The 26,241-nt window shown below is 44.3% G+C and overlaps 1 protein-coding gene across 4 annotated transcripts in view; it reads left to right on the top strand.

The window, feature by feature from the left end:
- The window catches only part of CELF6 (CUGBP Elav-like family member 6), a 106,626-nt gene extending 80,958 nt beyond the window's left edge, over positions 1-25,668 (top strand). The window contains exons 3-13 of one of the 4 annotated variants that reach the window (XM_069067304.1): positions 2,188-2,236; positions 5,326-5,454; positions 5,790-5,869; positions 6,212-6,355; positions 6,657-6,798; positions 7,223-7,372; positions 7,664-7,726; positions 8,141-8,218; positions 8,387-8,530; positions 10,126-10,278; positions 22,072-25,668. In XM_069067304.1, the coding sequence (XP_068923405.1) occupies positions 2,188-2,236; positions 5,326-5,454; positions 5,790-5,869; positions 6,212-6,355; positions 6,657-6,798; positions 7,223-7,372; positions 7,664-7,726; positions 8,141-8,218; positions 8,387-8,530; positions 10,126-10,253 (1,107 nt within the window). In that variant the 3' untranslated portion in view covers positions 10,254-10,278; positions 22,072-25,668. Of the gene's footprint in view, positions 1-2,187; positions 2,237-5,325; positions 5,455-5,789; positions 5,870-6,211; positions 6,356-6,656; positions 6,799-7,222; positions 7,373-7,663; positions 7,727-8,137; positions 8,219-8,386; positions 8,531-10,125; positions 10,279-22,071 lie in introns of all 4 variants that reach the window. The other 3 variants (XM_069067303.1, XM_069067305.1, XM_069067306.1) reach the window with 3 other exon arrangements.
- Positions 25,669-26,241: the final 573 nt, after the last annotated feature.

Below are 26,241 nucleotides of genomic sequence, written 5' to 3'. Positions count from 1 at the left end.
AGCCAGAAAGCCAATTTATTAATTTATAATGGGGAAAGTACCTTTCCAGTGGCCAAAGTCCTTGTATTTATGGTCCAGGGCACCATCTTCCTTGGATCGAAGTACTGGGGAAGCAGACACATTGATCAGAACCTGGATTCAAGCCATGGTTCTCACCTCCCTGTTCAACCTTAGAAGAGCCAGTTCATTCAGGCATTCATTTATTCAATGAGCACTAAGTGCCTGCTTTGTGCCAAGCAATGGGAACATAATGACAAAACACAGTCCTCAAGGAGCTATGGGAGGGAAACTTCATATACACAAATAAGTCAGATAAGGAGATACAAAATAAATATGAAGTCATTTCAGAGATGGGTGTAGGGTTCTAAAAATGGAGGGGGGATACAGAGAAAGGGGAGAAACTGAGAAATGCCTCCAGTGGGAAGTGGACCTTGAGATGAGCCTTGAAGAAAGCTACAGATTCTAAGAAGCAAGCATGAGAAGGAAGAGTATTCTAGGCATGTGGGCAGCCTGTGCAAAGACATGGAGATAGGAGATGGGATGTTGTATGTGAGGAAGTGCAAGCAGATCAATTTAGCTGAAGTACAGGGTGTGGTATTTCATAAAAAGGAATACTGTGCAGTAAGCCTAGAAAGATAAGCTGTTGTCACCAGATTATGAAGGGTTTTAAATGCCGAAAGAGTTTGTCTTTTTTCTAGAGATAATAGAAGCCACTGTAACTTCTAGAGCAGGGCAGTGATGTGGTATGTCTCAAAGCCTCAGTCTCCTCATCCATAAAATGGTTACAGCAGTATGTATTACCTACCCAGCAAGGTTGTAAAGGAAGCATTCTGTAGACCATAGATCTCTATATAAATATGAACCATATTATCAGACTTGCAGCAAGAGCCTGGAGTCAGGTTAAAGGACATTTAGAGCCATCATATTCTTAAAGAATGTTTTATCCAGGATATGGTTGAGGGACTAAATCAAGTCTTCTGTCCTCTAGGAAGCCTCCACATTGACCTCTCCCTTCTCAGCCCTGGCCCTTGCTATACATCCCACTCATTGGACATTTAGCAGAGACTATCTTGTATCATTTTATCTCAAGTATTTGGGTCTTGTTCCTCTAACTACACTGGCTCCTGGAGGTGAGGGCTTATGGTTTTGCTTCCTGTCTCCCCAGTAACACCCAGCAATAGGGCTATCCAGGCATACCTTGGTACTCAATTTAATGATGGCAGTGATTTATATCTGCCTAATTCAGTGTCTCTCCCGAGAGGGCTAGAAAAATTCACCAAGGACATAGGAGGTTGAACATTTCTCTACCCCATACCTGACTTAGGCAGATGTCCCTATTCCCCCAAAGTCTGAGATTGACTCTTCCTAAACTAGGGAGAAGAGACCAAGAGTTCCCAACACTTCTTTCATCTGAGAATCTGAAAGCTCATAGCCAGTTTATTCTAATTGAGACTACATAAATTACTTCCAACTCTTAACCCTGCTCCAGCCTCAGTGACCTTGATAGGGAAATCCTTAAAGTGATCATCCGGTGCACAGGGGGACATCCCAAACCTCCTGGGTTTAGGACAGGACAGTCAGGCTAAGGAAGAAGCATAGTGTTATTGTGTGAGACTAGGGCTAAGTCCTGAAGTATGCAGGCTAGGAGATTGAGGCAGTTGGAGGGAATCAGAGTTTAAGTCATTAACACCAGTCCCTACCACCCCCCCTCTGAAGTTGAGATCAAAAGAATAAATATTTGGTTGGGGGGGACTAGGGTGCTGAATGTGCAAAGACTTGGAGATGGGAGATAGAATATTGTATATGAGGAACCACAAGTAGACCAGTTTAACTGAACTGTTGGGTGTATGAAGGAGAATACTGTGCTGTAAGCCTGGAAAAGTAGGCTGTAGCCAGATGGTGAAAGGCTTTAAATGCCAAAGGAATCAGAATTTTATCCTAAAGACAATAGGAATCCATTGGAATTATTCAGGCCAGTGTTTTGGCCAACCTTGAAGGATCCAAGCCAGACAGGGTCCAGGGATGCTGGGGACCTTGAGGATAAGAAGCACTGGAATCCCTCATGGGTCAGTGGCTAAGGGGGTGCTGGGCTCAGCTAAGGGGTCTTAGGGGCTAGGCCTCTTTCCTGAACCGTATGGGCTCCAGGACTCCTTCCCTAACTGTATGTGCACATCTTTTGTTTTTCAGATGAACCGCCCTATCCAGGTGAAGCCTGCTGACAGTGAAGGCCGAGGAGGTAGCTCGTTGCCCTTTCCCATTCCCTGGGATTGGGGGGTGGGAGTGGGAAATAAGGAAAAGAAGAACCTTCCTTCCAATTCCCAGTCCAGGATCTGTGTGCCCAGAGAAAGGTAGAACTTCTAGGGTTGGGACTGTTTGACTTCCACTAGGATGTCCCTGAGATCAGGAATGGGGTGAAGATAGGCACCTCAGAAAAGTGTAGGCATCCCCTCACAGCATGGAAGTGCTTTCTGGGGAAGCCTGAGCCTCAGCTCCCCAGCTAGGGTGGCCCCTGATCTTCTGTGGACCTGGCTGTCTCAGCCATCCAAGCTTCCCAGGATTGTGCCCAGCCTCTGGGCAGAGACAGAAAGGTGAAGGAGGAATGCTGCTCCCCAGAGCAAGGTCAGGCTCTACAGGTGCTGATCAAAATGGCAGGGAATTGTAAATCCTTTCAAAAGTCTAACACCCAACCAGGAAGGGATTTCCTATAGCATTTCATGAGTTTTGGCTCAGTATACTATCTTCAGGTCATTCATTTGTAACTTGTGGGGAGAGGAAAGAAAAGCAGGGAGAAAATATATATTCTCTTAGCTCCTTCAGGTTCTAAATCTAGGATCCTATCATCCATCTTAAAAGGTAGTGTGGGATAGTAGAAGACTCAGTGAATAGAGCACTGGCCCTGGAGTCAAGAATACCTGAGTTCAAATCCTGCCTCAGACACTTTACTAGCTGTGTGGCCCTGGGCAAGTCACTTAACCCCAACTGCCTCAAAAAAAAAGCAGTGTGGGATAGTAGAGGGCAGCCTTAGAGGCAATAAGACATGGATTCCAGTCCTGCCTCTAACACATAGTAGTGGTATGACCCTAAACAAGTTATTTAATTTCTCAATATCTTGGAAAACTCTTTGAGACAGGTTATTAATATTTTTTTGTGCCAAGGACTTCTTAGGCAATCTGGTGAAACCTTTTCAGCACAATTAATAGTTAATTAAATAAGTAAAAGAAATACTAAATTTAAGTTAAAGGTTAATAAAAATAAAGATCTGATGTTTCCCATACAAGTTCATGGAATCCCTGAAATCTATCAGGGGTCCATGGACCCCAGGTTAAGAACCCTTGCTCAAAGAAAGTAAGATACAGACCTCTTGCTGGTCTGCTTTGGAAGGAATTTCCTCATTGGAAGTTCCCTTTATAAATCAAATCACAAGTCAGTACACCCCACTTAAAAAAATAGAATTCCTCTAGATGAGAAGAACAAGTGTTTTGAGAGAGACACAAGCCTTGAAGAAGCTTAGCTTCACTGAGATTGATTTCCTAGAAAATGATAGGGAGGATAGTTATCTACATACCTCACTTTTCCCTTGCCTAGTCTAAGTAAACATGATTGCTGGTCAACACTGCTTTGATGAATAATATGGTCTTTGTACTCTCCCCCAACAACTCATCCTTTCCTTCCTCACCCTACACTAAAGTACCTCTGAAATGGGGGTAGGCTCACCCCATCCTATGGACTTTGAACTTTAGCACTGACCACTGAGAAAGCCCACCAAGCACTGAACCCCACAAGCCCTGGTTAGATGCTACATTTTCTCCAGGTCTGGGAGCGAACTTGAGGAATAAAGTGGGGTGGCAGATGATGGTATAGGTTAAATCAAAGAGGGAGCATGATCAGACTCATATGATGTCAGAGGGAAGGCCTCCAATCATGAAAAAACCCATCCCCAGAGCTCTGCCCTCTCAAAGGTGCCTCCCCATAGTCTGCTGGTAGAGAGACTATGGAGGCTGGGCAGAAAACATCTATTACCCCAGTGTAGATGGTAAGGCTCTCGAGTCCTACAAGGGACCTGGTCCACTCTGATGTGTTGGGGTACCCTGTTTTCTCCCTTGGACCCCAGGACCCAGGCTGCCTGCCTTCTATTTCCACACCTGGGACACCATTGTCAGCCAACAAGCACTCCCTCTTAGTCTTAGAATCTTCAAACCCTTGAGGGATCCTGAGGGTTTCATTGCAAATAATGACTAGTAGATAGGTTTCAGGACAACCAAGCAGGCGGGAGAAAGAAAGGGCCATCAGAGCATCCAAACAGTCTCAAGGAAAGTTTGGCAGGAGATTCAGAGGGAATCCAAGATGAGCTGACTCCTAACCTCATCTAGACCACAGGAGCTAACCCTATGTCCTCCCAGGACCTGGAAGAGCCAATGTTGTCGATCCCACCTTATCGCCTTACATTGCCCTTTCTCTCCTCAATGGCCTTTGTCCTTTACAAATGAAGGTCATTCACAGGACTTCCTCCCTTCACCTCCTCCACTCTCCACCTTGTCTGGAAACTGGCCTGTGCTGGGGAGGGAGGTGACCAAGGGGGTTGTGGCACTTAATGAAAGGTAAGGGTCACCCCAGGGTTTGGGCAGCTTTAAAGATGTTATAAGGGTGGGTTCAAAGCCCTCAACACACTAACAGAGGAAGTTACTTCCATCCCAGGCATGGGGAAGGATGGATAGAAGCTCAGAGTCAAGGAAAAAAAGGTTTCAGGGATTTAATTCAGCAGATACATGCTATGCACTATGGTAGGCCCTGAGAAGGAGGCAAAGTTCAGATAAGAAGGTGTTTCTGCTCTCAGAGCTTGCCAGGCTAGTGGAAGATAGAATCAGTGTTAGGCATGAGGAACTTGGTGTTAGGGTCTCAGTGACAGAAATGGAGTTTCAGTGTTAAGGATAAGGTTCAGCTGAGGAACATAGAGCTCAAGAACAGTTCAGTCTTAGTCATGGGGACAGGAGTTCAGTGGAAGGGGCTTAATGAGGGGAATGAGATCACTATGTTAGTGATAGAAACTTAGGAAGGTAGAGAGCAGGGCTAACTCAGAGATGGAAGTTCAGTGAGGGACATGGTAGGTCAGTGATCGGGAGAAGGGCTCATTGTTGGAAGAAGGGTTGTCCTTCAGGCTCTGCTTCGTAGGCTGCATGGGAAGAGGCTGGGCTGCAGACTAGGTGGGGACCTTCATTGGCCCCAGGGTCCCTGGAGGAGTAAGAGAAGTGGGGAATTCAGACTTTGTAGCCAGGGCTAGGTAGGTAGGACTCAGCCCTAGGGTCACCACATGGGGCTTGCCTTCAGAAGACAGGAAGCTCTTCGTGGGGATGCTGGGGAAGCAGCAGAGCGAGGAGGATGTCCGGCGGCTGTTTGAGCCTTTTGGCCAGATTGAGGAGTGTACCATCCTCCGGGGCCCTGATGGAACTAGCAAAGGTGTGGGCCCATTACTCTGTGCTGATCCCAACCTTGACCCTATGACCTCATACTAGCCCTGAAACCCCATCCTAATCCCATGGTCCCATGATCCCAACCTAACCCCATCCTGAACCTCATGACCTCTTCCTGACTGTACTACTACATGCCCCTTGGCCCCAGACTGACCCAGTAGACTGGGTCTGGATCCTGTGATCTAAACTGACCCTATAATCCCAACCCTGACCCAAAAACACCCCAATTTTCATCCTGAAAAACCATGTGATAAGGATCTAATCCCCGAACATTATCTATGTCCCACAATTTGACCTAACCTCAACTTTATCTTGCTCTAGGCTGTGCTTTTGTGAAATTTGGGAGCCACGCAGAGGCCCAGGCTGCCATCAACAGCCTGCATGGCAGCCAGACTATGCCGGTGAGGAAGAGCCCTAGGGGACCAAGGGAGAAAAGGGATTGCCCAGAGAGCCCACCCCACATGTTGGTGACAAAGAGCCTGGGTTAAGATGGGATCCATTCTTTATACCCTATTCACTTCTACCATGATCTTGCTTGCTGAACCTCTATCCCAAATAATGTATCCCCTCTTACTTCCTTCTGCCTCCATTTTCTCCCTGCAAAAATAAACACAGTCACACACTTGGAAAGTAGTGGAATGACAGGAGGAGAGGCAGGGGTTCAAAGCATCTATATTCTCTGAAAGAAAAAGACAGCCAGGGATTCTACAATGCCTCCTTCTACCCCCCACCCCCCGATTCAGGGAGCTTCCTCCAGCCTTGTTGTGAAGTTTGCTGACACGGACAAGGAGCGGACGCTAAGGAGGATGCACCAGATGGCTGGGCAGCTGGGCATCTTTCACCCGATGACTGTACAGTTTGGAGCCTGTGGAGTGTACACACAAGCGGTAGGGGATGCCTCCTCTTTGGGATTCCTCATTGCCCCCTTCCCCCATCTGCATCAATGATAGCATTTTCCCTGAGTGGTGCCTGTGACTGCTTTAACTCCAACTCCAACTCCATCAGGCGCAAGAGCATTGGCCACCCATTTCTCTGGGAGTGCATGGGGTACATTGGACATCGTTCATCTTTCATCCCATTCTCGCTCAGTCATTGTGACCCATCTTTCTCCTTTGCACCCTTTCTTCTCCCCATCCTGCCTCTTTGTTGCCCTCTCTCCTCCCTACAATTCCTTTTTTTTTCTTTAAGATAATGCAGCAGCAAGCAGCCCTGATGGCAGCTCAAGGAACGTGCCTCAACCCCATGGCAGCCATTGCCGCCGCCCAGATGCAGCAAATGGCAGCCTTCAATGTCAGTGGCCTCATCGCCACGCCCGTGACACCCTCATCAGGTACTGGCCACTTCCCCCCTACTGTTTCCCCTCTTCATCTGTGGCAGAAGGATGACCGGGAGGCAAGGGGATGGGTAGGAGAGGAATGGTGATTCTAAGTCAGCATTTCCCCCTAACCCTTCTCTTCTCTTCAGAATTAGCCAGACCCTTCTTAAAAGACTAGGTTGTAAGGCTAGGTGTCAAGGGTCTCAAGTCATGACTGCTTCCTTCGCTCCCATCCTCTCATCCTGGGCAAAGGTCCCACAGGGAACCTCCTCCCTGATAGGCCCCCTACCAAAGAGGAAATGTGACTAGGCCTGCTCTCTTCCCTTGAGGCTTTGGTCTTGACCTATATACTTAGAGGGAAAAGGGTGCTGCTAGTACTAGTCACTGCCCACTCAATCCAGGCTGAAAGGCCTGACGTTGGCTTCCCTATGGCCCCTAGGTACGAGCACACCACCAGGCATCAGCACCGGCACTGTCCCCAGCATTGCTGCTCCCATTGGGGTGAATGGATTCAGTCCCCTCACCCCCCAGACCAATGGGCAGCCAACCTCGGACACCCTCTACACCAACGGTCTCCACCCCTACCCAGGTGGGCACCCTCCTCCCCTTGCCCTCCCTGTCATCCACGGACCCCAGGCATGGAAACACCAGGCCCCAAAAAACCTAAATCCCATGATGAGGGAGGAGCTTCCTCTGTTCTATGAGAGGGAGTTCTCCCATCTACTGTCATCTGCTATCCTGAGGAAATCCTGTTTCCTCCTTCACACTCATTGTTTCTCTCTGTCTGTTTCCTTCTGTGTGTGTCCTTCTCTCCCTCTCTCACCCTGTGTTTCTATCTGCCTTGCCACCTCTTTCTGTCTCTGTTTCTGTCTCTCACCAGCTCAGAGCCCCAGTGTGGCAGAGCCCCTCCAGCAGGCCTACGCAGGAATGCAGCATTATGCAGGTCTTGCATCAGACTTCTCATGGTCTTTTCTCTTGTTCCCTCTTTCCCACCTACTTTCTCTAGGCTGGGTGGGGGAGGAGGAGAAGGTTAGTAGAGGGGATTGGCCATTGTAGAGCTTGTGATCTCCTCTGGTCTGGTAGGGGAGATAGCATAAGCTCCCAGTTGGAGGAAGGATGTACAGCTTCCCTCCTTGGGGAGTCCCCAGTCTTATTGTAGACATATTGTCCTCACCATTTGGGATTACTCATGGGAGAGACAATTCTACATATAGACGTAGAATATATAGTTAGAAACACAGAAATGACCCTTATGTGCCAAGAGAAGCCCTGAGCAAAAGGGTGGGAATGAGATCTGATTAGGATGTCACTGGGGAAAGAGCTCCCCACCTCCAACCTTCTTTCCTGTTTCCAGCAGCATACCCAGCCGCCTATGCCCCTGTGAACACAGCCTTCCCCCCACAGCCCCCGATCCTGCCTCAGCAGCAGAGAGAAGGTAAGAAGGGATGGTGCCAGGGCTGGAGAAAACATCCTGAACAAGCAGTAGAGTGAGGTTCCAGCTCCCCATTTCCTCCTCCCACCCTGTCAGGGACAGGGGAGCTGAAGTGTAAAGGGCCCCTAAGGGAGGTCCTCTCACTAATCTGCCTTTTCCCTTTGTAACTAGGCCCTGAAGGCTGTAACCTCTTCATCTATCACCTGCCCCAAGAGTTCGGAGATGCCGAGCTCATGCAGATGTTCCTGCCTTTCGGCACTGTCATCTCTGCCAAAGTCTTTGTAGACCGTGCCACGAACCAGAGCAAATGCTTTGGTGAGTTTCTTATTGGAAACCCCCAGTTTCCTGGCCTTGATCTTTGAGCCTCTGAGCTTGTGACCCCAGTGATCCCCAGCTCTGAACCTGTGAGCCCTGACACAGGTTCAGACACTTTGAGCCTATAGTATCTGATCCCCTAAACCCTATGACATCCAACACCCTATCTGAACCAAAGCCCAAATCTTGTGACCATGATACCTAGGTCCCAAGACCCCTCATCCTGAGACTGTAACCCTTCAAATGGATTTTAAAAGGGTATAATCTGAGGAAATATCTGACAATTTGAGCTGCCCCAAAATGAGATAGACTGCCTTCAAACATAACAGTCTTCAATTAGAAATTGGACGGTCAGGGATGTTTTGGGAGAAATCCTATTCAGATATGGCTGGTATAATATGAATTCCGAGCTGCTGAACAACTTTGAGGTTCTATAACACTATGTCGGGATTAAGAGCTCAGATTAATTAGATGAAGGTGAAGGTGAAGCTTCCTACTCTTCAATTTACCTAAAAGAGGTCTAAATTCAGCACTGACACATCAGTTGTCAGAAATCCCAAACAAGCAAGAAAGGGTCTTGAACCTTGGAAGTTAAGACAGTAGTAAAGGATTTCAAAATATCTGTGAATGGGATAGTCTGTCTATATCCTATAGACCATGGTTCAGGAACCTGGAGCTCAGGTGAAGTAAGATACTAATATCTGTGTTCTAAGAGGGAGCCTGATGCCAAGGCAAGGATGATATATACTCACCAATTCTTGTTATGTATTAACCTGAATGTGGGTGGCCCTAGATCACAATAACCTGTAAGTGACCCTGAAGCCATTTGGAAAGTAGAAGCTCTGTGAGTACAATTGTACTCTGAAAACATCTCAGGAGGGGTTAGAAGAACTGAGAATATCATAGTATTCTTTCAGAAGAAGGAAGGGTGGGAGAAAAGATAAGGAGGAAGAAGAAAGAAGGTCCAGGAAAGGACTGGAGATATCTGCAAAGGATAGAAAACTGAGGAAAAAATAGACTTGTCACCAAACCTCCCTCCTCCCTGGGAGTCATTGCTGAGATGAAGCCTTCTTTGGTATAAGATTCACTTCCATGCCTGTCAATGAACCAGTCAAAGGAAAGACATTACTGAATCAAGACCTCAGGCCCTTCAGGACAGGGTAAACCTGGCTCTACATGAGCTCACACACACACACACACACACACACACACACACACTCACACTCCTTCCACTCAAGAACTCCACTTTCATGGAACTTGGTCATTAGGTACCCATACTGAAGTATGATTGGGGAAAGGAAGAAGAGAAGTGGATAATTGATTTAGAAACTTTTATGAGGTTTAAAAAACGAATGCTAAAAGTTATTTCTGCGTGTAATTGGAAAAAATTAAATTAAAAAAAGAAACATCTATGAAATTGTAAAGCTGAGGACTCTAGAAAATTATGAACTATGAAGTTTTGTGGGAGGACAAAGAGAACCTATGATAGGTTTAGGAGAGTTATGGGACAATGGCAGGGGAATTTTTGTGGGGTAAAGCTGGGGACAAGAGTGTTAGAGGTGTGGAAAAGACTAATCTGTCTCCCCTCTTCTCAGGGTTCGTTAGCTTTGACAATCCAGCCAGTGCGCAGACGGCCATCCAGGCCATGAATGGCTTTCAGATTGGCATGAAGCGGCTCAAGGTTCAGCTGAAGCGGCCAAAGGATGCCAACCGGCCCTACTGACCCAGCCCTGACTGACTACAGACAGGTGAGATGGGCAGAGTGAGGGCCAGGGGATGCTCCCTAAACATGGTTTCTGAAGCCATGCTCACTGCAGGGTCAGACAATGGCCTGACTTGGGCTCTTCTCAGCTGACTTACCCCCACTCCTCTGGACTAGTGTCCCCAAGTCTGAAGTGTTGCTCCACACATGTCAGTTAAGGCTAATGGGGACTGAGTGGGCATCATATGGCTTCCTAACAAAACCAGGAGGAATAGTTTCCCCACAGGGATAAGACACTTTCCTTAGAGGCCTTGTTCCTTTGAGTTCTTGAAGTACCAGACTATCTCCCAGCACCCCAAACAAAGCCTCCCTGGCCTACCTTGAACTAGAGGCCCTAAATCAGCGGAGTTCATAGTCCTCCTCAGAGGCCAATATTGGTTCCAGCCACACTAGCCATACATTTTGACATAGCCCAGTGTTTGGGTAGGGCCTGGAGTCTTAATAGAAAAGGGAACCCTATGGTGGAGGCTCTGGTCAGTTGAGTCTCAGGCAGAGAATGATATGGAACAATAGAGTCAATGTAGAGAGAATCTCCGCCCTTCTCAGTAAGGCCCAGGCCACCTCTCCTGATAGAAGTGAGTTTTGGATTTTGTGTTAAATTGATATAAATGTTCTAATAATACCCATCAGTACAGTCTCTCCTACCTCTCCTGTATTGGGAAGTTTGATGAGTTGGGTCCAGAGATAGAAGGGCCAATTTTGAGGGCTGCAGTGGGTGGGAGTTTCTGGTTTAGAAAAAAAAAAATAGGTTGAACATCCTAAATCTGAGGAAAGGCCATCAAACCAACTTCTCTTCTCTTTATGTTTTGTTTTTTCAACCCAATCACCACCCACCAGACCAGATGGTCCCACAGTGGCTTTCTAGCTGTTATGGGAGACCCCAAAAAACCCTATCCCTCCCCAAATAACCTGAAACTGTAAGTCACTTAAGCATGGTGTCATCTGTCCACTGATGACGTCATGTGGCCAGTTGTGAGGTCGTTGCATGATGTGCCTTTGAGTCCTCAATCTTGTGCTCTCAGCTCTCTACCCCTTCCCCACCTCTTAGTGGTCTTTCTTTCTGGGGGATCGTGGAGTGCCGTACTTAGTGCCCATGGTGGAGAGTTATTGGCGTTTTGGTTGGTCTGTCTTGATTAGTTGTGACTTTGAACTTTGCTTCTTCTTCTTTTTCCTCCCCCTCTTCCTCTTTTTCTTCACCTCTCCTCTTCTTCTATTTCTTCCTCCTCTTTTCCATATCTTCTCTTATATTTTCTCCTCTTATCCTTCCTCCTCATCTCTCTTTCTCTTCTTTGATCTCTTCTTTCCCCTCCTCCTCTCTCACTTCTTATCACTCTTCCTCCCTCTTATCTTCCTCTTTCCCAACCTATCAATCTTTCTTGTGTTGTAATGTGACCATGTATGCCTGCATTCAATGTGCTGTGTGATAAAGATGGTTTATAGTATATTGTGATCTTTGGGATGTTCTGCTGTTGATTCCACTTGGAGTTCTTTCAATGGGATTAAACTAAAGTTTGGTTTTCCCTAAGGGATCCTGGGACAGTACCCATGTTTCAGGTGTAGGTTATTGTCCAAGCACCAGAGGCAGAACCAGAGTGGCCCAAGGCCCTGGGTCTCCCCTAGCCCAGCTTTCCCACCATCTTTCTGCACACTTATTTCTCAGATCTAAAGTTCCTAAGCAATGAAGAAAAATCAGAGATCTAGTTAGCTTCTTCAGAGCCTCAAAGCCCTGACTCATGGAGAGGAGTGGGAGTTCAGTAAGCTTTCTAAGAGGCAGAAGTAAAGCCCTTTGACTGAGAAGATATGAAGAGAGGATTAGAACCAGAACCTTCAAAGGGCCTCTTGAGCCACCTCTCTTCTTAGAAGCACCCCACAATAGTGTTTCTCTACTCTAAAGGTCATTACTTAGAGAGCCAGTGTTTGCTGCCTTATCCATCCAAGAAAAGGGGAAGATAGCACCTTCTATTCAAACTATCCCCCCATCCAAGAACAAAGTCCACTGAACCAAATAAACAAGCTCTTCTTAAGCCTGGGAAGCCCAACCTCAATGAGATCTTTGCTGAGATCAGACCATCTTCAACTAAATCTTTGATGGAATCCAAGTTCTCACCAAGGTCTTGTGATAGCACCAACTGCAGCTCACAGGAAGGTGGGTGTGACCTTACCAGTGGGTGTGATCAAGGTAGGATCTGGGGGGGAGCACTGAGGTAAGCCAAATGTCATCTTTACCTGGTCCTCAATCATGTACTGATCTGATTTTAACCTTGCTTTGGCTTTCTTCCCTTAGAAATGGTTTCCACTTGAACCTCTGATTTTAGATGTCCCTCAGTAACTGTGATTCAAACTGTATTCCTCTCACCTGAATGGAACCTTGCTACCTTTCACACCAACCTTGACCTTCTACTTCTTCTATAAGTATTACCCTGATTTATACTGTTCACCTGTTAGCTGTAAAGTGTTCCCTTCTCTTCCAATGATCAAACCACTCTGATGTTCCCAGGGTCTCTGTCATTTGCCCCAAGTTCTCTGGCATTTGTCTATCATTCTTTGCTGGATTGGAAGCTAGCATTAACCCAAGCTCAAGCCACCATTTAGCAGGCTTGGTTACACTTTCCCTAATACCTACCCTAGCCTGGTACAGGTCAGGACATTCTTGGCTTTCCTCACTGTTCAAGTCTTAGTTATTCCAAGCAATGAAGCATTGAGAGGGGATTCATGCTGATTTTGGAGCAAAATCTATTCACAAACCCAAAATGCTACCTTCTAACAGCAGTTTCAAGGAGAATCCCAGGTTCTGGAGTATGCCACACTCCTGGGAACAATCACCTGTTTTTGAGAGGAAACTAAAAGTTTCTGGGAACAGGTAGAAACTTGGTCACTTTCATTTAAAAGAATGTTTCTACTAGAAAAGTTCTCTGGCCAACTTGTGGAGTTCCTCGGCTTTGTCACTGAAACAAGGATGCTAATGGACTTATCCTTAAGTATTCCATTTAAAGCAGAGAAAGGTAGCCTTCCTAAAATTTCAGTTGTTGGCTTCTACTGGCCACTGGGAATTACTCTACAATTCCCCTGAAATTAGCTCCCTTCTAGATTTTATCCAAAAGCTCTTTTCAGAATTTTCATGGCCTGGAGCAAGGGGAAACTACCAATCATAAGATCCCAGTGGGAGAATACTTCAGCATCTTCAGGGTACTTAGATTGAGGACTTACTATACTTTGAAATGAGTGACCCTCGGGGTGGCCAGGTAGCACAGCGAGTAAAAACACCAGCCCCAGAGTCAGGATGACCTGGGATCAAATCCGGGCTCTGATACTTAGCACCATACCCAGAAATAACTGGCTGTGTAACCTTGAGCAAGTTACTTAACCCCAATTGCTTAAAAAAAAAAAAGAAATGAGTGACCCTCACTAACCACTCTTTGAAGGGGGCTAGTTGATGCCATTTGAGACAAACTGTTGATGCCATTTGAGACAAACTGGTCCATAGAGAAGTAGTTTTGTACCCTACTTGTGGGCATCCACAATATACCTGAATCAAGACTCCATACTGCTTCCAGCTCAACCTGCTGCATTGGTTTAAGAGGCTCATTGATTCCCCCAATGAATCAATCACCATTCCTGCTGACAAACCTATGCAACACAGGGGATGGCAGTCACAATTCATCCCAATCAAATTAATCTGATTAAAAACTGAGAAACTGTTTCTGTACCATGGACTGCCTAGTCATTGCTTATTAAGTTGACTCACCAACAGGTACCAAAAGTGGTTAAAAATGCCTAAGACTCATCTAGAGACAGTAGACCTTCTGATGGACCCACATTCCCTCAGGCCTACCATGCAATCTCTCCATCAGCCCACTTTTTCCTTACCCATGATGCCAGAGTTCCTGCTTCTATAGACTTAAACACCTCTAAGACTTTCTGTGGCTCACATTGCCACCCTTCCTCACTCCCTTTGATAGACATTCTAAAGCACCAACAACATATATTTCTTCAACCCCACCTGGTTTTCAGAAAGAGAAATGATAGATTATTATTCTAGTTCTGACCAATTAAACACAAAACTAAACACTTATTGAGTAGGAAACAATACAGAAGTCTTCACCTAGTCTCTTTTTATATGTGATCTTCACTATTCTCTTGTTATATTGTAGATCAATTGACTTGAGCAGCCCAATTCCAACCTGGAGTTCCAATCAAATTTAACTCAACTACTATAAAGAATATAGTTCAAGCAGGACTGAGGTGTCACTAGTCATTAGCCCCCAATATGAAATCCCTCTTAGGACAAAGATTTTCAAGACATCTTTAATATAGTTCAGGTAGACATATTGTACTCTTAACAATTATTTGACCACACTGTTAATGGGCTTCTAGGTGTCCCCCCTTCCAGTGCTCTAGCTAACAGGGCAAAAGACCTAGATTTTGCAGAGTCCTAGATGCATATATAATCGTTTGTCTAGTCCTTAGCCTCTCCTCAGGCCCTCCTATTATCCATTCAGAAAAAGAGTGGGAAATTTATGCTTTTGTCATAATGGTTCAAAATTATTCTTCCCCCACCTCTGATTCCTGATCTCCTGGATCAAATGACCCATACTTGCTCTGTTCACCAAGCTGGACTTTCTGGGGACCTACAAACCTGGTAAGGATCAATGGGGCAATGAATGGAAAACAGCCTTCCAGATAATGTCGATGTGCATTGTACTGTCTATGAAACCATTTGGATTATCCAATACAAAATCTACAAATTTTATTTTTTCACAACTTGATGGAATACACTATAATAGTTTACTTGACAATTTTCTGACTTACCCCATAATGCACACATCATGTTCAGTTAACTGATGCAAAATTCCCTTGAGCACTTGTGCCAGGACTGATTATTTGCTAAGCAAGAGGAAATGCCAGTACCAAAAAAAAAAAAGCAGAGGTAGGATTCCTGAAGCCTCTCATAGGCAGTCTGGGGTCAAAGATGAACCTGTGCCAGGGGGATGCTGTTATGTAGTAGGGGAGGGATTCTTGCTGCTATCAAGGATCTACATTCTGATATTTCATAAAGTATTGCTTCCATTTCACACAGGGGCACATACTTTGTGATATAGCACCTTTGATGGGCCTACTGAGATATCCAAAGGCATTTTATTGAACATCTGAGGTTGCAGTTGCTTTTGCCATGCTCAAACATAAATTAAGTGTGTCCTAATTCACATAGGACCATGCTGGCCCTTCATGGTGGAGCATAACATTTTCAAAGTCATGATTAGAGCTATACTCTAGGAGACCAATGGGTCCCAGATCTAGCTGCCACTTGCCCTTCAAGCTGGTATTACCCTAACACCTGAAGTAGGAATCCCTTTCCAAAAGACCTTTGTACTTCCATTCCCAGTTGTACCCCTCCTCCAAGCCACAGTGACTCATTCAAAGGTGATCAGCCTATGTAACATTTATTTATTTATTATATTTATATATAATATAGTTATATATTATATTTATTATATATCACGTATAATTAAATATTATATTTATTCAATGACTTGTCTATAATCATGCAGGTGGAACTGGGAATTTATAGGAGCCACAGGTTCAAAGTAATATCAGTTGCCACATGAGATTATTGTGATAGTTACTCCTGTGAGGAAATTATCAGGGTTACCACGGCCATTCCCATCACCCCTGTAACTCTATGAACAGCAATATCTTAGACTCTGTGACTAATTTACCATTGTTTCAAGAACAAGGTGCCCTATGAGTAGTCAATGACAAGTTGAAAAAGTTGGACTACTTTATCTTTGATTTTGTTTGGAGGGGCAATTGGGGTTAAGTGACTTGCCCAAGGTCACATGGCTAGTAAGTGTTAAGTGTCTGAGGTCAAATTTGAACTCAGGTCCTCCTAACTCCAGGGCTGGTGCTCTATTCACAGCACCACCTAGCCGTCCCTAGTTGGACTACTTTATATCTTGGATCAGTCTACTCTCAACCTCTAAGGCCACTCTCCTATTACTCTAAAAGGAAATCTCTACTCATTGCCTCTCCTCATTTCTCATAACCCTCAGTTTAATTTAATAGTCAACTCACCACCACATACTACCCTCACTCCTAAGAGCATGTGAAACAACAAATCATATCAACTTGAAGCACCAACTGATATACTATAATCACTAATCAAGACAACAGGTTGGAATTACTGTCTACAATAGAATTTCACTCTCTTCATTAACCCACAAAACATCATTCCATGCAAATGATGGTTTTTAATTCTCCCCTCCACCTTTTTCTGCCCCTACACATTGTACTCCTCTACTTCATGCAGACCTTATAGTGGAATGGCTGAGAGATTTGGAAACCACCAAGACTGATCTCCAAAACACCCTGCTGTAATCAGAGGTCAAAGCTGTGTAGTGTGAGGTCCTCTGTAGATAAGGGACTAGGTCTCTTTAAAGACTCAGAACCCCTCCAGGACACTGCCTGGTTCTGGTCCTTTCTTGATAACACAATGACTATGACCAGGTAAAGCTTTCATCATCCTGCTAGATCCAGCATATTTTTCATAAATAACAAAATAAGAGAATCTCAGAGTTTATGGAGAACACAGAACTCAACAAGTAATAAATTCTTTTGAACAAAATAATTCATGAAAAATCTAATGTCTACTACAGACGGAGGGACTATGAGTTGCCTCAGTGTTAAGAGAACCTACATTAATGAAATCTTGTGAACTAGAAATAGAGAATCTCTGAGCTGGAAGGAACCTCAGAAGTCATGCATCCTAACCCCTCCCTAAACAGGAATGCCTTCTATAAAATTCACAATGACTTGTAATGATAGGTAACTAACTTTCTCCTTGGGTCATCCAAGCTACATCTCAAAAGATCTAAGTATAAAGTATTTTTCTCATAGAAAGCCCCAATTAACTTCTCTTTAGCCTCTACCTACTTAGTCCTAGTTCTGCTTTCTGGGGTCAAGCAAAATGAATTTAATCCTTGCTCCACATGACAATCTTTCCATGTACTTGAAGACAGTTAACATATTCCCTCTAAGTCTTTTCTTCTCCAGGATAAACAACCCCCATTCCTTCAACTAATCCTTGCATGGTAAGTTTTCAAAACTCATCACCATCCCAGTTTCACTCTTCTTACATACCCTACCTTGTCAAAGTTCTTCCCAAAATGTGGCACCCAGAACAACACAATACTACAGCTATGATAGAATGAGGACAGAGTATAGAGGAACAGTCATCTCTTCCATTGTAGGCACTATTATTTCTAAATGTAGTTTAAGATCACATTAGCCTTTTGGCTGCCATGTAACACTGTTGACTCATATTAAATTTCTTGTCATCTAAAAACCTCACAGTTTTTCATATGATTCATCACCCCAATATATCTCTCCCATCCTATATACTTGTACAATTAGCTCTTGGAGCCAGTCTTGGTGGCCTTTACCTTTATCCTTATTAAATGTCATGAAATTTAATAAGCAAAGCATTAATGCTTTCATTCAGGTCACTGAAAATATATTTAACTGAATAGGGCCTAGGAAAGAGCCAGATGCCTCCCTCCAAGATAATATGTATACATTTATCAAAACTCTTTCGTTCTAGATATTTGACAAGTCCCATATCCACATAAACTATATATAACATCATCCATCCCCATCCTAAATCTCTGCATCTTGTCTGAAAGTATATCATGAGAGACTTTGTCAAATACTTTGTTAAAATCTAGGGATAGACTGTTTACATAATTCCCCTGATCCACCTTATCTATCTGTCAGAAAAGGAAATGAGATTACTCTGACATGATTTATTCTTAATAAACCCATTTTGATCTCCCTCACAAACCATCCCTTATTTATTCAAGGACAAAAATTTTGGCAGGAAATAAAAGCAAACCCACTGGCCTGTAATTTTAAGAATTCATCTTCTCCTTTTTGAAAACTGGGAGAACATTCATCCATCTCTATTTCTCCTGTTCTCTATAACCCCTCAAAAGACACTAACCACAGCTCAGCAATCACACCTCAGGCTCAGGGTTGTAGTTCAACCAGACCTAGTGATTTGAACTCAGTGAGGACAGTTTCTTATTCTTTCACTCTTTCCTCACTAGTCACAGGCCCTACTGCCCTGTTAATCATTTTTGTTCTATACTTCCAAGTCTGAAGATCATCTTTCTTAGTTGGAAAAAAAATAGGTATTGAACAGTTTGCCTTCTAACAGCCATAATCATCATCTCATGTAGCCCCAAACAACATGTCTACGCCTTCTTTGAGTTAGCAGGATATAATTGTGATGGAAAAATCTATCAATATATCTGCTAGAGCTTATTCTCTCCCAAAAGCAGAGCAGCTAATAAATTCATGATTTTCACAGATAATAATTTGACTTTTCAAAAGTTTAGAGGAAGCAAGAGAAAAAACTATTCTGAACCTGATTCTGGCAATAGAGAAGAATTTATTGCTAAAGTAGAAACAGAAATCCCATGAGAAATCGACCATTCCATCTTCAAATTTATAATATATAATGAGGGGAAAACCAGGCACATATGGATGCCTTAGATATGAGGAGTGGGGATTTCAGAGAGCTCAGAGAAATTACAGGTTGAACCTCGTCATCTAAGTTTCTGTAGGAAAAGTTGGCTCAGGAAGGATAGGCTACTCTCAAGATCAAAATTCTGAACATACAAAAACAAATGATTCCAAATGAGGAAGCAAAGAGGATCTGTCTAAAGAATCTAAGGTAGTTGCTCAGGTTATTCAAAAATCAACTTAGTTTTTTTTTTTAAGTTTTACATAGAAGATGAAAGTAAGGGTAGATAAGGGAGTCTGAATACGAAGAAGTGGCAAGGTCTTATAAGAATTAACATCTGAGGGGTGGCTAGGTGGTGCAGTGAATAGAGCACCAACCCTGGAGTCAGAAGGACCTGAGTTTGAATCCGGCCTCAGACAGTTGACATACTTACTAGCTGTGTGACTTTGGGCAAGTCACTTAACACTAATTGCCCTCCAAAAAAATAAAATTAATATCTGGGATACAAAAGCCCAGAAAAAGAGGAAACAGAATTGACTGGTAATGAATACCAAGAAAAATGAAGAGACCATTTTTTCCCTTAAGCTGTCTTACAGGTAAAGGATTACAGAAAGGATAGGACTGTGCTGCCAGAATAGATGTGACAGTGATAAAAGTAGGTGAAGAAACAGGAAGAAGAATTGACGAAACTTGACAACGAACTAGATGAGGACATAGAGAAAAAGGAGGGGGATTAAAGATGGTGAGTTTTGAGCCTGGGTAACTGGGAATATGGTGAAGCCATGAACAGAAATAGGGTAGTCAGTCAGAAAGAACTGTTTCAGGGAGAAAATAATGAGGTTCATTTTGGATGTGGTGACTGTATTCTCAAGGTATTATCAAAATATTCATGTAGAAGTTCAGTAGGCAATAGAAATAGGTGTTTGAAGCTCAGACAACAGTTAAATATAAAGCCTTAAGAGTCATGAAGTTGTTCAGTCATTTTTCAGTCATGTCTGACTCCTCTTGACCTTATTTGGGGTTTTCTTGCAAAGATACTGAAGTGATTCGCCATTTCCTTCTCCAGGTCACTTTACAGATGAGTAAACTGAAGCCAATAGGGTTAAGTGACTTGCACAAGGTCACATAGCTACTAAGTATCTGAGGCCAGATTTGAACTCAGGAAGAGGAGTCTTCCTGACGCTAGGCCTAGCACTCTATTCACTGCACCACCTAGTTACCATGTCATGAATATAGAGCCAATAATTGAAATCATAATAATGGATGAGATTACCATGAGAAAGCACATAAAGTGAGAGAAAAGAGCCAGGCTCAGAATTTGGGGAAAACTGTTTATATTTAGAAAATATTAGAAAAAGTAACAGTTAAGGAGACAGAGAAGGAACAGTTGGAGAGGAAGGAGGTAAACCAAGATAATATAGCATTAGAGAAAGCAAGAATAAAAACAGGCTTAAGAACAAGACAGTCAACACTGTCACAAGCTGGAACTAAGTTGGAAAACACAAAGAAAGAACATTGAATTAGATTGTCATCGGTCACCTCTGACAGCATTTTGAGTGGAGATTTGGTAGCAGAAGTCAGATTATGAGGAAATGAGGACTGAGTGAATTGTAAAGAAATAGAGGCAGTAAGTATAGACTACTTTGTTTATAAAGTTAGACATAAAAGGTGGGAGAAATTGAACAGCAGCTCTGTGGGGTAGTAAAATCACAGTGAGGGGTTTGGGGGCAGCAGATGAGAACCCTGAGCATATCTACAGACAGAGAAGAGTGGGAGAGCTCAAAAGAAACAACATGATGGAGTGATATCTCCAAGCAGGTGGAAGAATCAAGGGTCCAGATGGAGAAGATCTTGGCAGGAAGGAGGCTCACATCTTCCTCTTGAGATAAAAGGGAAGAACAGTTTCATGGTTTAGAAGCTGAGGGAGGCAATATCAAGTGGTCTCAATCTTCTTAGCAATCTAGGTAAGGTGTCTGCTGAGATTGAAAGAGGAAAGGAAGGGTCTTGGGCTTTCAGGAAGAGATTTGACAGTGAATAAGGGGAATGTGATCGTGAGTCAGCAAGACATGAATAAAGTGACTTTATGTGAATTCAGCAATCAGACTCCTGATGTGGACAGGAATCTATGTATGGACAGAGACTCACTCCACCTGTTCATCCCTCACATAACTCAGAATCCCTGGTCACCACCACATGCTAGTACTTGGGGGTTGTTCACTGCCAGCCCAACTTTGGATCTGCTACATATTTTACATATTGCCACGTAAACACCAAATCTGTTTGGTTTTTCTACGGATTTTACTGCTAGTACTAGTCATGCCATAGATGGGGGAACAGATGGGGGAATCCAACAAGTCGGTCAACAAGTTGTTGTTGTTTTAAGTGCCAGATTCTGTGATAAGCACAGGGGATACAAGGGAAAAGCAAAAACAGTTTTTTTTCCTTGAAAAACTCACATTCTAACAAGGGACAAAACATGCAAACGTGTTGCAAGACATACATAGTATAGATGGGAGATATTCTTAGATGAAAGGGGGTAACGGCAGCTAGAATTGAAAAGGTGCTTTGCAGAAGATGGGATTCAAGCTGAGTCTTAAAGGAGGCAAAGGAAGCCAGGAGTCAAAACAGGGACAGAGAGAATTCCAGGCATGGGAAACAGCTAATGAAAAGACAAGGAGTTAGAAGATGAAAACTCTTTCCCCCTCCCAAAACAAAAAACCGTAACATTTTAAAATCAAAAATTTCAGCTCAACTTCTAAAGGTTCAACGTTATTGTGAGAGGTCACATTCTTCCAAGGTAGAGGTTCTTGGATCTTAAATGGACTGTAGCACCCACACACTGTTCTCCAATGCTGCCCCTTGATTCTCTACCCTCTCTTTCTCTCTCTTGCAGGAACTCCTGAATGTCTAATCTAGAAAAGAATTATAGCCACACCTCAGTATGCCTCTCCCCAACCCCATCCCCATCTCCCTGCCTCCCTTCTCCCATTTCTCCAGGATGGCAGCCTTGAACCTAGCGGAGGCAATGAGCTTCCTTATTTTCAATGAAAGAAATGGAGATGCAATATTCCAAGGGTTGGGAAAGAAGAACTGGTGAGAACCAGGAGATTTGGACCAAGATATTAGCCAGACCTGAGAGTTCAGATTTGCTGCCCTATGGCCACCCCAGTCTTTCAATACTTCTCTCCAGTGTCTTCTAGCGTGCCCTTGGCCCCCACCTCCCTACTAACCTTCTGTCTGACCTTTGCTCTGTTGTAGGCTGGAGGCCCTGCCCTGTATGAAGAGTGTTCCCCTTTTCCCACGTACAGTATCCAAACTTGTAACTCTCTTTCTTTGCAACATATCATGCTGGAGGAAGAGGAGGAAATTCCTGTCCTGGCTGCACTCCGGAGAGAGAGAAAGAGAGGAGAGCGATTGAGAAAGAGAGAGTCGCCCTGGTTTGTGGTGGGTTGGTTTTTTTTTAACTCTGAATTGATTTTTGCTTTCTTTCTTACAAACGAAATGACCAACAACAAAATCCTGAAGACGGGGAGGCAAAAGAACTGGACATATGGAACCAAGCAAGCCTTGAGGGAGGCCAGTGACCCAAGAGGCCTTGGGTTTCTTTGAGCCAACCAGAGCTGTTGGGAAAAAACAGCTTGAAGCACTTTGCTGCCCAGTAGTGCTGGAGGAGGTTTTGCCTGGACCATGAAGCAGGTATTCTCCTGCCCAGTCCTGCAGGAGGAAAAGGATCTAAAACCAAAGCCAGTGAGGGGCTAAGGCCAATGTCTTGTGTGTGTTTTTTTTTTTTTTATTATTTGGGTTGTTTGTTTTTTTTAAGTGAGTCTCTCCACATCTGGAGTGGAAAGAACCAAGGCTGACAAGATGTTGAACTTCTAGAAAGAGAAAAGTATTACGATCTAGCCTTCATGAGCGTGGGGAAAGGGAAGAAAGCAGGGAGAGAGGGGCCTTCTGGCCCTCTGGCTTACCTGCCCTCTCCTTATTGGGAGGCAGGACTTACTTCTTTCAGTCATATCATTCCTTAGAGTTTAGGGACCAAAGGACTATTGCTTTTTAAGAAAAAAAATATATCTATATAAATAAATTAATTTTCAAAAACAAAACAAAAAGAGAAACAAAACAAGGTCAAGTACAGAATCTCAGAAAAGCTGCATTGAAACAACCACAGAAAAGGATGGCCCTGGGGAGAAAAGAGTGGAATGTCCCTTACCCACTGAGGCCTAAGGGTAGCAGGAGCTAAAGGGGCCTGGGAAGGGGGAGGCTGAGGGAAACTTTCGGCTGAGTATTTCACTCCCTGATTACCCCGTCCCCTTTCCCCCCCCCCTCACTTTTTACATGAAATAAAGGAGATTGGACTTGTGTGCAAGTGATAGAAGAGCCATGGTAACAGTGACTGTCCCACAGATGCAGTGTCAATCCCTCACGCTAATGACCCTCCAAAGCCCAGTAAATGAACCCTTTCTATCCCCAGAGACCTGATTCCTCCAGACTCAGCTTCATGCCCCATGTGAACACAGGCCAATCTTACTCCCGGGTCTGGGGTCCCAAACTGAGCTACCCCTCGTTTCTTCCACTTGGCACTGACAGCCAGATTGGACCATGCCCTTTGCCCTCTGGGTAAAGGGAGTTGGCACAGGCATGAACACCAGACTTGTGTTGTACACCAGGAAAAATTCCTTCCTGTATTATCTGCTTTGAGCTTATATATCTTTGTTACTGCTAATTCTATAATGACTTTAACCACACCCATAGACTACCACCCCCAGTTTAGCATATGGTGGGAAAGAAAGAACTGACTGGAGGGAGGGAGGGATAACACTTTGGCTCCAATTTGTCAACAAACGTTTATTGAATATCTCCTAGGTACAGAGCACTGTCCTAGGCTAATAATAAGACCCAGCCCAGACTGTCAAAGTTAATAATCTTGTGAAGGAGTTTCTAATCTAATAGAGCCTTAAGAGAAAAACAGTTGGGAAAGCTCCCTAATCCCTAGGCAGTTGAGTCTTCCCTGAAGGTTTCCTCTTCCTCTAACCCCTCCGCCCCCACCATCCAAAGCACTTCAGGTCCAGCCCATCTACTGCAAAGCCCAGAAATGTGACTTAAAAAAAAGAGAGGAATTTGATGGGTTGTTAGTAGATACAGAATCTAACTGGTCAAAGATGGCTATCTGTCCAGCCCTGGACCTCAGTCCCTCATCATTTGCTGCTTTGGCTCATTGACCATGGGAGAGTAAAAGTGCAGAGGTGGGGGGAGGGGGGGCAAAGGGGAGAGGGTGAACGTGGAAGGATCTCCCTTAATCACTCCCTTACCATATGGAAGTTTCTCATATCAAACAAAGCTTGCTCCTTCTCTGATTTCAGATCACCTACTATGTCCCTCAGCTAGGGTACAGAAATGAGAATGAGGTGGCAAGGAGGATTTGACCAGGAATCTCTGGCAAGCAGATCCCAAGTTTTGCTCAGCTTAAAAAATACTATTTTCTTCTGCCCTTGCTCAGATCAGAAACTCAAAAATAAATAACCTTCAAGGTCATAGCACCCACAGTCCTTTTTAGGTGAGAAAGCTGAAGCTCAGAAGGGTAAAACTCATGTCACACAAGAATTCAAAGCCAGCTTCTTTGACTCCAATCTAGCATCTTTCACACTGGGCCATATGTTCTCTCCTAGGACCGCCCCCCCCCCCAAACACCCCACAGTTTTAAGCTGAGCCATAAAGCACCTTGTCCCACTCCTTCTGAGGAACACACCCCTGCTTCCCAAGTCCATCACTCCCCTACCTGGGCCCTGCTCCTCTCAGCTCTCCTCTCTGGGCCTCAGTTTACTCACCTGTCATATAGACTCAGAATGTGTGAGAAGGGATGCACCTCTGGCAAGTAAGGTTCTGTGCCATATATTCGACAGATAAGAAAAGGTTGTTTTCATTAGGTTTTTTCAGAGCGGGAGTGCCACATTACATAAGACCCATTAAGGAAATAAATGTTTTGCCAAAATACTTTAGCATTCCTCTAAAAAAGGCACCTCTCCTATGCAACAGTGTCTCACGGGTGCTTCTCTATGGTGCTTTTCTACAGCAAGTTGCAGTATACAGACTATCCACTGCAGGTGCCATCTCTCCACTTATACATGGCCATGCATTGTATGCTTCCATGCAGCAGGCGCAGTATACGGCTTCTAGACAGCCTGCACCATCTGTCCACTTCTATAGAGCAGGTGTAGTCTGCAGCATATGTCCAGTGAGTGCCATCTGTCTGCCTATACGCAGTGGTGCTGTCTGTCCACTTACAGAAGGTGGACACAGTATACAGCTTATATATGACAGGTGCTACTATCCGCTAACAGAGGGAGGGTGCTTACATAGCAGTGTATTTAGTCTCAGTGCAGTCTCTCACCTAAGAGAATACCTCCTCTCTCCCAGGCCAGCCTGGAGTTCTCAGATGTTTTTTTCTAAACGTTGAGGTTTGCCATGCTCTAGTTAGCTCTCCACAAGATGGGAGCCCCACAAGAACTGGTCTGCCTAAGCCTGATAGCTGAGATGTTAGAATGGTTGATCCCCTTCATCCCCAAATGTTGACAGGGAGGGACAACTGGCAAAGTAGATGTCATGCCACACACTGAGGAGCCTGATTAGATAACAGAGGGGCCTTTGGAGAGGAGTCATCCCCAGGCTTCCCTTCCCCAATCCTCCCAGGGTATAATAAACCAAGGTTTATTTTCCCTCACCTATAAACCCTGGACTCTTCCTCAAAAATCTTGCCCCCTTTTCCACCACAAATATATTTTCTCTGCAAAAAAAAAGTTCAGCTATATCTACCCTAGTGTCCTTCTCTTCTCATTCTCTTCTCATTCTCTTCTCTTTCTCTCTCCTCTCTCTCTCTGTCTCTCTGTCTCTCTCTGTCTCTCTCTCTGTCTCTCTCTGTCTCTTTCTCTTTCCCCTTACACACACACACACACACACACACACACACACCCCTCTAGTCTCTCCATAACACTGGATCCCAGAGCCTTCCTTGAAGTGGATCTGTCTTTCCTTCACCCAGTCCCTTCCTTCTCACTGTTGTCACTGTTACAGGAAATGAGGTTTCAGCCATAATCTCATTTGGCCAGGTTAGTTTGGAATCCTGGGTCAATCTCACTCTGTGCAAATGCCCTATGTCTAATTGGACCCTAAAATGGGAAAACATGTCCCAGAGGAGGGGGCAGGGGAATCTCTCCTTCTTCAACCCAAGAATTATTTAGGGAGGATGTGTGGAACCACAGAATCTCCAGTCTCTTTCATAATCATTTTTTACAGACTTTTCCCCTTTTCCCATCTGCATTGCTGTCATAATTCTCCTAGGGGTAGCAGGAAATCACTAAAAAATTAAAGCTGAAATAAAATTAGAGAAAGTAAAGGACAATGCACTTGCTCGTACATATAGATAAAATAAGA

Source organism: Petaurus breviceps, unplaced genomic scaffold (genome assembly GCF_028583685.1).
Source record: "Petaurus breviceps papuanus isolate PSGF00001 unplaced genomic scaffold, PetGlider_PUasm1.0 90740, whole genome shotgun sequence".
Taxonomy (NCBI): domain Eukaryota; kingdom Metazoa; phylum Chordata; class Mammalia; order Diprotodontia; family Petauridae; genus Petaurus; species Petaurus breviceps.
Note: the sequence above shows the minus strand (reverse complement) of the source record. Positions and strands in the feature narration are given on the sequence as shown.